The following is a 15,453-nucleotide window of genomic DNA, read 5'->3' on the forward strand; positions in this document are numbered from 1 at the left end:
AAATTTGGTATTTAGTCCTGCACAGTATGAGGGCATATTTAGGTACACGCTTGATTTTGAGCCTACATCTAATTCACTTCATTAGTCTATAGTCTAAGTGCTCTCTCTGCATTTGAACATTCAAGCCTTAGTGGGAAATGCTGCTCTATGAGTTGTCTTATATACCACTTACTCTTCAGTCATGAACAATATGTTCATTAGAACCCTTGAGTGTTTGTGACAGTCTTCATACATTATGATCACACATTCAAAGTTGAGTGGGTGAAATTTTTTATTCCAAAACGGGGAAAAACCATGTAAGAAAGTTAAAAAGCTGGAACACTTGTACTTTGGAATATTTCTAATACTTTCATTAAAATTTAGTTGGGTGTCCTAGAGAGAGTTGCATAAGCATATTCAGTTACAGAATTGAGCTGGGCAGGGGCTGGGGAGGAAGAGAATTTCAGCTCTCTGAGAATTTTGTGTTTCCAGCTTTTGAACGTTAATCATGTTTATCATAATCTTCGGTGAGTCATCTTAGGGAGATGCAGATATCTGTTCCTGCCATGGGATTCTTTAATTTGTGTCATCTGAGTGTTTTTGTTAAAGGTGCTAACAGTTGGAAATAGTTGGTAAAAGACAAAGTACTATAAAAGGCAACTGGCTATATAGATGAGAAAGTATTTTATAAGTACCAGAAACAATTGTGTAAAACCAAACATTTAACATATTATAGCATAACTCACTTAAATCTCTCATACTTTTAAATTAGTATTGAAAGAACACCTCCATACATTTCATATTTTAAGCAGAGAATAAAAATATGATTAAATATTAATATGAGAAATTTAACAGGGCAAGCTAAATAAATCAGTAAGACATAAGGCGACGTAAATGTTGCTTGCATTCTTTGGTCCACCTCAGTGTAAGGAAATGCTAACCTTGAAGGTTCAGTTTTTGAGAAATTACCTTTGATTAAATACTGGAAACTGATTCTTAAACTACTGAAAGTTAACCGGTTAAGTTAAGCTACTGTTATTAGCTCATTTGCAGTATTTTCTGACATTTTAATGCAGATACAAATAGCATCTGTGACAACTGGTTTTGTTGATATTTGATTGTAATAGGTAGCATAACCCTCTGGCTGCATCCACAGAATCATAAACTAATTTGGGTTGGAAGGGACCTCTTTAAAACTGTGTGGCTAACTCTCTACAGAAAGGCCTTTGCTATTTGTCAGTAAACTACCTTAAAATCTGTTGATGAGAAGATGCATCACAGAGAGTAAATCTCTATAGATGTAGCTGTATGTGCTTTCTTTAAGCATTTTAGCAATTGTATCATGCTATCACATGTTAGTATGATTAAATATGTCTACAACAGAATCACAAAAATGACTGCAGTGCCATATACATATACCTAAGCAAGCCGTAAGCAACTGAGTTTCTGTAGCTGTAGGTGCCTGCATGTAGCAGTGTGGAGCACAGTATACCTGGGATCACAGCTGAGTTCTCTGCTCTGTCTGCTTAGCTGCATTAACTATTAGAAAAGTAGCTCAGATAATGGCGTGCTACAGTGTAGTCATTCCTGTGACTGTCATGTAAATAACCTGTAGTTACATAAACCACAGTGTGGTGTGCATGAATGTGTCTGCATGTGTGTATATATGTATACAGAAAAATGTTTGAATGTTACTGCAGCTTGCTTTACCTTCTGCTTTTGTTTATTTTATGAGAGTATTTAAAAGCATTACATTTCTGGCTTTTAAAAACTATAGCACACATAATTTTATATTAAGTTCCTTTGTAGGTATGGATGATTGATTTGGTGAGGCTAACCAGTCACCAATTTATCTCAGTATTTTGGCAGTGTACTGCTCCTTCCCATTTTCCATTACAGTACTTGTGACTCAAATTTAAATTTGCTTGGTACTAGAAATCTCAGTTGTTTGTAGACATGCTTATTTATGTTATGCTAACAGAGGATCTTGTGTCTGTGACTAAACAGCAAAGTCCCTATAGCTAGTAGAAGAATAACATGTCCAAGGATTGAAATCCAGCAACCATCCACAGACACTGACAGGTATTACCATTATATATTAGCTGGAGTTTGAAATTATGATCATTAGTAAATGTATTACTGTATTTTTCTTGTTCTGTGCTCAGTGTTTTTAGATGAAAAAAAGATGTGCTAGGAGCTGAATTATAGTGTATTGTAATTCTACAACAGTTCTATTTTTATTTCTTCAGCTTTTTGTTACAAGAACAACCTAGTACTTGTAAAATTTTGATTGGCATGATCTCATAGCCTACTTTTTTAGTCTTGAACACAGTAAAATACTTTTTTAGTCTTGGACACAGTAAAAAGGTGTTATACATGGGATTTCAAATAAACTTTCGGTTATTTTGGGGAAAAAAAGAAAGTATTTGTGTTGTAAGCTCTTATGATTGCTTACTATGGAAAAATATTAATCTTTTGTAAGGCTACATGAGTCTAGATCAGTGAATGCATTCATTTGTTGAAAATTCTCTTTTTTATTTGTTAATAAAAGTAACAAATCTGAAAAATTAAAAATCAGAAGTGGCTACTTTCTGCATTGGGAAAATAATTATATTTTGCAATTTCAAGAATATGAGTGCAAAACAATGCAGATTAATCAGTAGTTAATAGTATTAAATGTTGTAGCATCTTTGGTTAGATATTTTAGTTACAAGAATTTACAGTGCTACTTAGGTATGATGGAATTCTAATTCTAGTTTGGATCGGTTTGGAATATAAAATTTAAATTTAAATACAGAGCTTTTCTGCATGGTGGCTTACAGAGAGCTCAAACAGTTTCAGAGTGATAGATGTGCTTGGTTAAAAAGTAGACACTGCTCTGCTCTTCCATTTTTGTGAGAGTTATGCCCACAAGTCCTGTAGATTTTGACAGAGGAGTAGGCCTCCTACCATGCATGATTTCCTTAGCAAAGGCAGAAAGAAGGATGTTATGTTAAACAATACTAAGAGGAAGAGGTTGCTATTTGACATTTAATGAATTTTGTTTTTTATAATGACAAGCCTGTTGGCAAAGATAAAAAGCTGTCACATACATTAAAATATTATGTAGTTGTTGAATAGCTTAACTATTATCTTTTCCTCTTTAAAAATCAGTAATTCATATTTTATGACTAGAGTTGGCCATTTTATGTCCTCTAGTCAGACTAGAGGAAAGTTTCATCTAGATATCTTGGGACCATAAGCACTCAAGAATGTTACCTGAAAAGTCACGAACATCTGTTTTTCATTCATTGAGATGTCTTAAAAACTCCCTCTCCATGCCTATGGCTTAACTGCAGTGTTAATGCGTGGTTGTATATTGTAGTAGGTGAGGAGCAATAACTGTCCAAGCTGGTTATTGGAGTGGTATTTTTTCTGTAAAAGGGACAGTTCTTCTCTGAAGACCTGGATCTTAAAGCACATTTCTACTGTGAAAAGGATAAAAAAAGATGTTAGAACAAAGAATATGCCTGTTTCACTCTAGACCGTAATGTGTCTGTTGAATTATTCTCTGTATGTGTATGATCAAAAAACCACACAGTGATGTTCTCAAGTGGAAGGTTGTCACGCTTATATAGCTCTCCATTTGCTACTGTGGGTATGGAGAGGTTTGCATATTGTAAACCTATAATGTGAAGGTAACACCTCAGCTGAACCTCAAGATTAAGCTTAGTCTTCAAATCCTTTGATCTACAAAAACAGCAGTGGTGCCAAAGCTTGATCTAAAAGGAAAAGGTTCGCTGCCAAAATCTGTGCTCTCTTTCCCTTCTGGAAACTCCTAGTTGTTTTTCTACCTGAAGTAAATGCCAGCTGCAGATTGCAGCAAACGGACTGCTTGTAGTAACTATCGAATGTGAAATTTCTGAGGCCTTTGCCTGTGAGCACAGAGGTTAGATATAGCGGCCCCATGATGCTCTCCAGAATACAAACAACCCCACTAAGTCATTAGTATTGGCTCTAATGGTCAAAATGTCTTCCTGCCTTCTAAAAGAGGCAATGAGTCAGATTCCTAGGATCCTAAAAACAGTTTCTTATTAACAGATAAAGAGAATGAAGCCTTAGGAGTAACAAATGAAAGAGGCTTATTTCTCATGAAGTGATTGCATGAGTCGTGGTTGCTACTCACCTGTTCCTGTGTGTCCTACCTGCTGTTGGGACGGGGAGAGAAATAGAAAATGGAATGAAACCTACTTTTGGTGGGAGACCAAAAGGAGAAAAAAAATCTCTGTCAGCTCACTGATTTTTTAACATGTGGGTACATAAAATAGGGGTGGGCTGTCTGGACCTTGGTCATGTTGTCTTCTGTAATTATGCTGAATTCAGGAATTGTTTTTCTTAGAATTTATTCCCATAGTCAAAAAGTTATTTTTTTAACCACCATGCAGATGGGTGACAGCTTTCTCACCTTCTGTAGCACTGAAAACTGTATTAAACAGTTACCTTAAACTAAGCAACGTTCATATCAAAGCTAAGGTTGTGTTTCTTTGTTTGCCCACAACGTAAAAGAAGCGAGACAGTGGATGTTTTTGCTGATGAAGCGTCCCATTCAGAATCAGAACTGATAGAAGAAGAAGTGAGGTAATTTTTTTGTGGTTTTGTGCCAGGCTCATTATACTTTTTCTCTGACCTTTTAGTGCCTGAGCTTACAGTTGCCATTATGTTTCTCAGTGTGGTGTGTGTGCTTGTTAGGAGCTTCTAGATGTAGGTTCTTGGTGAATGGTATTATTCTGAACCTGTCTGTGGCCATTCCTCGTTGCTCTCAAGGAATCCAGTTGTTACCTCATGGAAGGCACAAGGAGACATTTGTTTTAATGAACACTGACCCATTCAGCAAAGTTTGCCAACCTAGAGAAAACTGTATTCTGCCTCAATATAGTCTTAGAAATAAAATACTGTTAATGACATAAGACTCTTCATACGTAATGGGGCTGTGGTGTGTCTCTCATTTTTGATACTAATTAAAGTTTGGCTTCTTGTTACATGTAATCACCATCCAGTCACTCTTTGTATTAACAGACTTCATTGTAAATGGATGACTGAGCTGAAAAAAAAGACCTAACAGGTGTAGGTTCACCATGTGTACTGTGTTGCTGTTCAGGTACTCTTGCAGAACTGGAAGGAGTATGAATTTAATAAGCAGCTTCATCAGGATATGGATTTTACTTTTAAAATTACCTTGATTTTACATATTTTAGCATATTGCTAGCCATTATTACTCCTTGCAAATAGAAAAATTACATTGTGAAGAAAAGTTAGGCTTGATTAATTTCTGAAAGTAATGACATGGTTAATTGCCTGTGATAATAGGAGAACAGAACAGTTGATCCAGAAATTCCTTTTTTTGTTCAGTCTACTTTCTTCCTGTTGCATCTGTTGCTGACCTTTTTCATTGCTGTTTTGACACTGTTCTTTAGGCTGAAGGTTAGATTTTTTTTTAATATATTTTTTATTTATTTTTAATTATAACCCAAAATTTCTGTAGTTGGAGGAACCTCTGCAAGTACTAATGGTGTTGTAGATCCTCATCTGACTGTATTCCAAGTACTGCATATAAATCCATCGCTATGGCCTAGCCAATATTTTAACAAATGTCCTCAGTCTAGTAATGCAGTTAACAGTGCTACATATTAATTACAACGTCTGGAATGTGACCAAATTTGCTGTGGACTTTCCTACAAACTACTGTTAAAGAGTGCTACCTCTGAAGGTAATGGAGTCTGTAAAAATCTATTCATGTGAGTAGAAATGCTCAATTAAAATGCACAACTAAACAACTCCTTAGCATCCAAGGTTGATGTATTATTAAACAGAAAAACAATATTTTTACCCAGAAATTGTCAGGACACAGACTATTGCATAGATAGTCATTACTGAGACATTGGAAACATTTCAGCCCATTTATCAAGAATTTGAGTAAGCCAATGCATACATGTTTAAAAAAAACTGTATGTTATCAAGAAGCGAACTCAGAAAATTTGCCAAAGAAAATGTAGATAACAAAATTATTTTCTCCAAACCAGTATCATGCAGCATATTTTATAATTAATAGAAAAGTCAACTGAGCTGCTTTTTGACTAACATTACAGGAATTGTGAAGCAGCAGATAGACAGCCATATCAAAGATCCAGATCAACAGAGCAACGTCCTATGCTAGAGCGGACCAACTCCCGCTCCCGATCCACAGAGCGTCCTGACTCAAACCTCATCAGGTCGATGCCTTCATTAATGACTGGAAGATCTGCCCCTCCTTCACCTGCCTTACCGAGGTGAAACAGACAAATCAATCAGACTAATCCCCTTCTGCCCCACCAGCTCACCATTTTATTTTCCCAGTAGCTAATTGGTATTGCCTCTCATCCTTAGCTGATCACTAGTAGCTATAGATACTAACCCTGTCAGTGCCAACACACTATTTATATTCTATTCTGGATATAATGGTGTGGCTGTCATTGTAAATTGTTTACTAACAGTATTTAACTACATTTGTTTGTGATTTCTCATTGATCAGGAATCCTGGATAGTTTCCTACATGAAACATCTCATAATTATCATAATTTTCTCTTACAGAATGAGAAATTATTTGTGTTCATCAGACATCGCTTATGGAACAACCATCATAACATCAGATGAAACTATTTTTTTTACAAAAATGTTTCTTCAAATGAACTGTACTAACTTTGTGTTTTAACTGCCATTTTAACCACCATTTTTTTCTGACTACATTTTACTGTGCCATAGTCTGTATTGTTCCTGTTTGAGTACTTTACCTTTACTGACTGACACTTTGCAGATGTCTATACATTACTCTGAGGGTAAACATAATTCAATAAAAAGATGAGTACATTTTGGTCTAGGAGATAGATATTCAGTAAGCCTCTCCTTATTTTAGAGCTGCAGAATACATTCTTTTGCTTTCTGAAAGTGAGAGATAGTAACATCAAATCCCCAGTGAGATTTAGAGTCAAATCCCAGTGTCTTTGCTCAGTTTATTACTTATTTTGTTTATTCAAATTCCTGTAATCTCTTTGCCACTTAATGGGAATTTAACCAAATACAAACTGAGGAAAGATTATTGAATTTGGTCTGTGGATAATTGTATGTGCATGCGGGTATTATTTCCATGTACACATAAATGTACATACAATACATTTTCTGGCTTGACTGTGCAAACAAGCAGCTTATGGGTGTTTAGCCTTAGTTTGGTTTGGTTTTGTCTTTTTTTCTTTTCAGAGAGAGATTTCTCTTTTCAATCTTTTCTTTCTTTTTTTTTTTTTTTTTTTTAATGAAAAGAGTTAATACTTTCACTGTGGGACTGCAAGGGTCCCAAGTGATCTAAAACCTAATTAGTACTTTTATCAGTTCTTCAAGGTATTTAAGGATGAATTTGTCATTTAATTGCTATGGTTTGTTTTGATATGTGTCTCATAGGTCACATCCTCGAACTGGGTCTGTTCAGACAAGTCCATCAAGTACTCCAGTAGTAGGGCGAAGGGGCAGGCAGTTACCACAGCTCCCACCAAAAGGGACGTTGGAGAGAAGTAAGTGTATGGTTTTCTCCTTAATGACATTGCAAAATTGCTCATGGAGGTCAAGTATGTTTCTTATTTTTCTTTGATCATTACATTTGAAAGCTCTTGAGTTTCTGTGTACAGAACTAGGATTTGATAGTAGTATTGTATTTTGTACTGTATTTCTTTTTATTATATTTTAACATCTACAATATTCTTGACTGAAATCATCAGCATTACAGTAGTCGTCAACAGTATGAACCAAGATGAACTAACTATTAACATGATCCTGTTCCTTTTGAACTCAAGAGATGCTTTGTCACTGACTTCAACAGGCACAGGAAATGATCTTTTATATGTTGTTTAGTGAGAAAACTCTTGCTCTTTTGGGAATTAGGAACATAGTTGATCACTTGTGGACTCACGTGGAGTGTGTTACAGAGTACTAATGTAAAACCTCTTCACTTTGAAACAGGAAGAGCAAGAAAAGAGGTAATAATCTTTAAAATAGGGAAGGCCAGTAAGATATTTCATGATTCATGTTTTATTGATGCTGTAATTGTGCTGATCTTTAATGTCTTATAAAAGCAGTGGTCAATGGAGGCATCTTCCAAAATGTTTAGAAACAGAGGACTATAGACATGTTTTTGATAGCAAATGCATTTTCACCCTTCCACATCTGATAACTAGATGTGCTGTGCAAAATCAGTCTAAATGGACATACATCCAAATACACGCTTTTTTTGTTTTTGTTTTTAATCCTTCTAAACATGTATATTGTATCTTTTATAAATCTTACGTTGTTTTTAACCCCTGTGCTTTGGTTCCCTTTTTTTGTTTCTTTTTTGTTTTTTTTTATTACTTTCCCTAGACAATGGAGACAAGGAGATAGAACCTTTTGAAGGTCTGTACATAAAGGAGGGTTTGTTTTTCACCTAAAAGCCTTTTTAAGAGGTTATATAGGGAAAAATAAACCCAACTGCAATTGATGTTACTTGATTGCATAGACATAGCCAGAAACGTTGTGATAATTATTTAGTCTTTTTTATATTCTGACCCATGGCTCATAATTTTTACAGGATTCTCCTTGAAAAAAGATAATAAATAATATTATCTAAATACAACCATAATTAAAAAGTACCTAGATATATACCTATTTTTAAATACCAGGGATTTACAGTGCAGCAAATAAGAGTATTTCAAGTTCTATTGAAGCCAGTTAACCTACATATATATCTATCTTTTCAGAATTAGCACTTCAGGTCCTTCAGGAAATTTAAGCATTTGAGGCTGTTTGACATACTGGATGTTAACCATGCATTGTGTCAGAACTATGGTTTTTATTGCAAATGTGGTTTTATACAGTAGCTGAATTACTCGGTATTTTTTAAAGTATATAGGAGCAAAATTTAATTGAATCAAGATAGTCTTTCAAAAAAGTGATAATACTTTCATATAAAATTAAAGCCCTCTGTATTTTGTACAATTGAAGCCATTTAATTTGCTTAACAAGCCATAAGATATCAATTGCAGTCCTTTGTTATACCACTGAGGGTCTATATGTAGTATAACTGTATTTGTTTCATCAGACTTTTTAATTTAGTATTTAAAATGTTTATGGTGCTTATTTCCATTTTGGAAGCAAAACTTCATGACAAGAAAACTCTGTCTTCTCAGATCATCACCCTAGTATATTCATTTCTCCGTCGTCTTATGTGCTGTGAAATGCTTATATGAAATACAGTCCAGTTGTGTGAGGAAATAATCACATCTAATCACCTGATGTTTGCTGTCATTGCTGTATACACTTTCATGATTTACCACTTTTCCTTGCACTTTGCTTAGCATATCTATGTAGACTGTGAGCTCTCTGGGGCAGCAATTGTGAAGTACTGCATATTTTTACTGTGTTTGATTGGAGAGGGTAGCAGTCTTACTTACATCATAGGTTCCATAGTGAGAAAAATAGTAAATACAATAAAATAATCATTTTTTTATAGGATTGCTAGATTGTTTGCTCTGGTAAGTACTGCTGAAACTCTATTTTTACTTGAAGACTAAGAAGTATTTTCCTGTAATTCTGTCCAAATTGGTCTTTTTGGAAAATCTGGGCTTTGGAAAATTGTGAAATCCACAGATACTGGAGTTTTCATCAAAGTGTCACCAGAGACTCAAGCCACAGTACCTAGACAAATTTCGTATGGAATTTTGCATGTATAGAGGTGGGAAATACTGAGTTAAAAATACAATCCATAGTTATCCAGCTATCACACAGTCTTCTATGTAATTTTCTATCATGAATTAAGAGCTCATATTCTAATTACAATCTAATTCTATTTTGAGGCTTTTTCTATTCTTCTTTAGTATTTTCTAATCCTTTTCTTGAAGGGAAGTAATCAATTTCTTTAAAAGGAATAACCCTCTACAAGAACAGCAGATTACTTAACTTATGGCAAAGGCAGAATATAATTACGATTAATAGTAATTTTTGACTCTGGAGAATTGCATTTTACAAAAAGTTGTTTTCAGCAATTGAAGTGCCAGTAATAAAAACTGAAATTTAGTAGAACCAAAAACACTGACTATAGTTGAATGGGTGGACTTACGTTATTATTTAGCAAATAAATCAGCAAGTAAACCTGAAAACTTTGTAGACATATGAGTAGATTTTTATGTCTTATTATAAGACCTGCAGGTAATCAAAAGAGTTGCCTCAATAAGGGAAGTTTGTATGACCGTACTGGAAAATGCCATTGTCTTGGAGAAGTAGTCCTTTCTGTTCCCATAGAAGCATATAGTTGACTTAAATGAGAGATTTTATATTGCATGGAAACACGCTGTGAAGGCTAACGTTTCTGTAATTTGAAATCAAGGACTAGATTAAGTTAAAAATATACTGATGAAAGGAATTAATTAAAGATAGGTTATAGATAAACAGGAGTTAGAAGGCATTTAAGTTTTGTAGGAAAAAAAGAAAAACCTCTGTAACTCCTACAGTATCCACATTTAATTTGTATAAATTTGAATAATCTGTTACAAGGTGGCAATTGCATAACATTTCTTAAAATGTAGTGCAAGTGCCGGTACTCGGGTAGGAAGAATGGAGCTATTTGCAATTTTGTTCTTGTGTAGCACTCAGTATAAGGTGGAATATGCCTTGCTTACATTTATGTGATTAGAACTGGAAGGGAAGGAATCTACAGGAAAAAAAACTGTGGGTAACTGCCTTACCGATTAGGATCAGCATTAAAAGAAATTGGCTTGAGATTTAGTTCAGTGAACTGTGTTATGTGATTGTAGATTCTTGTTCCACTTATTTCTAAACTCCAGAACAGCCACAGAAGTTTGTTTTTATGAAATCTATCTGAGTAGCTATGAACGACCATTCCTAGCGGTAGAGCACTGACTTATCTGCCTTTTTCTCAATCCCCCACATACTCATCAGGAGAACATCCAGATATGACTAGCTATGTTGCATTTGCAATCTTTCATGGTCATGAAATTTTGACTAGTTCCTTAGCTTCCTGCAGCTGCATTGCTTCAAGTATCAGATTTACCTGTTCAAAGAGAGACTGGGTATCTCTGAAATGTACATTCTTATCTTAACTAGCTAGAACGTTCCGTGAGCATCTAGGCAATTTTACTTTTGCTTCTAATTTCTTCATGTAGTATATTTTCATGTTAGACGAATGGAAAATTGTTCTGGTCAGGTACCACTTAAGGTTTTACCAGATTTCCACTAACAAGATGCCAGAGGACTCTTGTTAGCTGAACTTATGCATGTTTTTAAGTTATGCTAGAGCTACATATGTCTTGTTTATAATCAACATTTGTAGAAAAATGAGTGTTAAATAGTACCTGGTTTTAGCATTTAAATCATTATATGCCTCTTAAAGGTTCTGTGTTATCCATACTACAGACCATAAATGAATACTGGAATACTTATAATTCTTTAAGAATTAGCAAAATCTTTTTCCCCTTGTTTGTTTCTATATTATACTCCTTTGTTCTTCCTCATCTTGGTAGAAGGGTGAAGTCAAGGACTGCTTGCTGCTAATTAAAATAGAACACTATAAAGTGGTCTTGAAAATATTCAATATTAACCCTTTTGATTTACTGTTAATTACTAACCAAATAGGGAGTATTTTTTCCTAACAGATTTTTCCTTCTACTTCTTAAGAATAAATATAGCTCTTTCCTTCTTCATCCCTACCAAAAAATAAAAAAAATAAAAAAATAAAAAACACACAAGAACACACCATTCATCCAACCAAAAACCTAGAAGATTGTCAGGCCAAACAACTGTAATAAAACCTTAAAGTATAAAAATGAAGTGCTGAGAAAATCAGCAGATAGTAGAGCTCAGGCAGAATTTGCCCTTCTATTTATGCTCTGTGGTACAGACTTTAATTACATGATCTCATAATAATCTGGTGTTATGAGGAAGTTATTTCAGAGACCATTAAAGCTGACATTAATACTGATTAACTGTCCTCTCTTAATTTCAGGTATGGGTGGTCTTATTCCAGAATAAAATTATCTACAAATGGAATTAACAGGGGTAGTTGATTAGCTTTAATCAGGGATAGCTGTCAGCCATAACTCCATTTTTTTCCTCTCACTCAGATACAATTCAAGGCTTTAAATGGAAATAGCTATACTATCAACTTGTCACAATTGTCACAATTCAGGCAGAATGGAATGTGAGTTACTGAGATACTCTAATGGTTAGGAAAACACAACTACTATTTACTGTTTTGTCTCATTCGGAGCATAATTTCCCACTAAATGGACATAATTTTGCAACATAAGAAGGAATTTCATTCTGTATTTTTCAGCACCCTAACATAGCTTGATGGGATGTAGAGAAAGATTATTATAATGAAGTTGCAGAGAACCTCTGTCTACACTGGTCACACTTCTATCATATTCTGTCAGCTGCACTTTCACAGGTTTTTAAAAATATATGTCATACTGGTAGTTTGCGTTGTAGAACATGATTGATCACATATGCATCATATTGGATAGGAACTTGGACTAACTTAAGCTTGGCTGGGAACTTGAAGTCAATCAGCAGAATTCAAAAACCACAGATATAAATATTTGCACCCATCTTTTTGTGCATGTATTTCTGTGGTACTGACTGTGTGGTGTTAGACACTTTCATTCTTGCACGGGGTAACTCTTGCATTATGTGTGTTTGACAGCAAAGAGGAATGGCTGCCTTCTGATAATGCAGGAATACCTCATTTTTTTTATTTCTGCTAGGAATTTGCAAAAATAAACAGTTGGGTTTTACTTGTGGATGCTTAGTTCAATCTCCTGAGAGGCAGTAGATTTCAGCCCCTAATTATTCTGAGGACTTTTCAAATATTTTATTTGCATTAGCACAGTTTCATTGAAAAACTTGAGGAAATGTTACCCATAACACAGGGCTTACTTGAAAGGTTCATACCTTTCAAAGGAAGTAATGGTTCATAGTATTCTCATGTATTGGCAAAGGGAGGAATTAAAAACCTGCCTCTTCATGGCATTTGAAGGTCTTAACTTCTAGGTCTGATTCTAATATTGGCATAAAGAAAAATGAGCAAACAGTCATACAGCTGTGCTCATGACAGCCATGGTTTATTTATGTGTTAGGGTACCAACAAGCCAAAACCATTTTAGTTCAATTCTCCTGGAACCAATTTCGTTAAAAGTCTTTGACACGCCTTTTATACGTGATTTTTTTCTCAATGAGAAAAGGTTGACTGTAGACATGATGTCCCTGCTGAATATTTTACAGTATGGAACAGATACAATTTTGGTTGGAATTTAAATATCACAATTTTATCACAGAATTACAAAACAGAAAGCTATGTAGACATTAGTTTCCATTGCATTGGCATTGACTATTACCTAAATCTTTCTCCTTATTAGCAATAACCAGTTAGAACTAGCATGCAATCATAATTTTAAAACCGCTTGCTAAACCTAAAGTCAAATAATTCAATGAACTGTGTAGTTGCATGTAAACCTATCCAAGTAATGAGAGAACTGTAAAAAAAGTCTGGAAAAAGAGTACAAAAAATCAATAAGTAATCATAATCTAAACCTTGAAAAAGTACAGTACATTGCATCATATCAAAAAAATGCTTAATAACTGACATTTAAATGAAAGCAGCTTTACAGTACACCAGTTATTCACCGCAACACTTTTCTGTGTCATTATGGTTGTTATCCTGGTATTAGATGAGTTTTGTCACAAAAGAAAATTTTGTTTCTTAGTTAATGAGATAAAGAAGTGTATTTGTGTTGTTTATATCTTTAATCAAATATACACCTTCACTGTTGTACTGATTGAGAAGCACCTGTCTTTCTGAATTCTAACTACTTCAAAATCCAAGTGAAAATCCTATTATCTGGCAAATTGAGGATTTTTTTTTTTTTCAAGCTGGAGAAACATTTGCATTGTTTCTTCAGCACTTATTAAGGTACCCACTTGTTTAGGATTTATACATAGCTTTAAATATGCTCTTTGAGAATGTAGGCCTGTCTTCTATTGATAGAAAAACTAAACCAAAGCCAAAAACTAAACCAAAGTAGATGCTTGTGAACCAATTATATATCAATATATGTCTGCTTTCTCTGCTTTGGTATTTATTGTCTGCTTTCTGATGTTTCAATAATTCATTAAGAAATTGGGTTATTAAGGACGGCATATGACCATCATTACTTTCAGAAGAAACTCATTGGAGTAAACCAGAAATATTAATGAAAAATAGCAAAAGGGTTCATTCAATCTTTAATTCACAGAAAATAATGTATGTCACAGATTGAGGGTTTGTATGTTATTGTGGATGTCTTTTGTTTGATGTTTATCTTTTATTTGACAAGCTTGTAACAAAGCATGCATGTTTTTGTCTTGCTTTTTTCCCCGTCATACCTTGCTTATACAAATGCAGCAGGAGATGAAGAAAACAAGCGTATTGAAGTGCAGGAATCGGAGGTCGAGGCAGGTCTGTCTGACCACAAGTGCCTATCTCCTTTAGTAATATTTCCCATGACTATGTAGGGAAGCTTTGCCAGCCAACTTGTAAATATATTCAATTAAAAATCCAGACAAGACAAACAAATTCAATATAGCATAGTTTATTTATCAGTTCGTAAATACATAAAATAGTTCAACTTGCAAAAAGCAGTTAAATTTTTTTTCTCCCTCTCTTTGAAAGTACTCTACTCTGTCACTATGATAAGGTTACAGCCTTAGCCAGATCTGGGTGTACACCCCTTAGACGTGTAACCCTCTACTTTTCATTTATACTTTTGGCAGACAAGGAAGTAAATATTATTGTACTGTGACACTTCTTTAGTTTGTGTAGGTGGACTGATGACACTGAACAAATAGCATTGCATTGAAGTACTTAGAATATTTTGCATAATGTCTGTCATCGAGCTTGGAAGACACTTCAATCAGTAGACAAAGGAAGTTTAGTATGATAAGAGCTGATGATCAAATCAAATAGATGCAAATATTTTTTGAACTCAAATACCATGTGATTAAAATATACATCTTTACATTCAAATTTCAGAAAACACATAGCCCTGCAGAGATCTAAAGATTTTTTCATCTATCATTTTTTTTTCTGCTCTTAGATAATTTTTTTTTCTCAAAGGAAGAATCATAAAAACTTAAATGTGCATTTACATGCACTGTTAATAGGTCACGTCTGGTTTACTCTTCAAGTTAAATATTTTCTCAGAAATAATTTGTTATCCCTTTTGATAACTTTCTGTGACATTACACCAACTGTGATAGATGTGGAAGAGCAGCACAGAGTAGCTTTTCTGGTTGTAAATATTTGGGGCTAGGTCAATGCTAAATTTAGCTGTCTAAAATTGTGGTTAAAAAAAAAAGTGTGGTACCAACCTCAAAACCAAGGAGCAC

The 15,453-nt window shown here is 34.4% G+C and overlaps 1 protein-coding gene across 23 annotated transcripts in view; it reads left to right on the forward strand.

Moving 5' to 3' along the window:
- Positions 1-15,453, forward strand: part of RIMS2 (regulating synaptic membrane exocytosis 2) — a 468,287-nt gene that overhangs the window by 326,183 nt on the left and 126,651 nt on the right. For 13 of the 23 annotated variants that reach the window (XM_040546662.1, XM_040546644.1, XM_040546648.1 and 10 more), the window contains 2 exons: positions 6,105-6,284; positions 7,447-7,556. In XM_040546662.1, coding sequence (XP_040402596.1) covers positions 6,105-6,284; positions 7,447-7,556 — 290 coding nt within the window. Of the gene's footprint in view, positions 1-6,104; positions 6,285-7,446; positions 7,557-8,397; positions 8,431-15,453 lie in introns of all 23 variants that reach the window. The other 10 variants (XM_040546640.1, XM_040546641.1, XM_040546661.1 and 7 more) reach the window with 3 other exon arrangements.

Source organism: Cygnus olor, chromosome 2 (assembly GCF_009769625.2).
Source record: "Cygnus olor isolate bCygOlo1 chromosome 2, bCygOlo1.pri.v2, whole genome shotgun sequence".
Taxonomy (NCBI): domain Eukaryota; kingdom Metazoa; phylum Chordata; class Aves; order Anseriformes; family Anatidae; genus Cygnus; species Cygnus olor.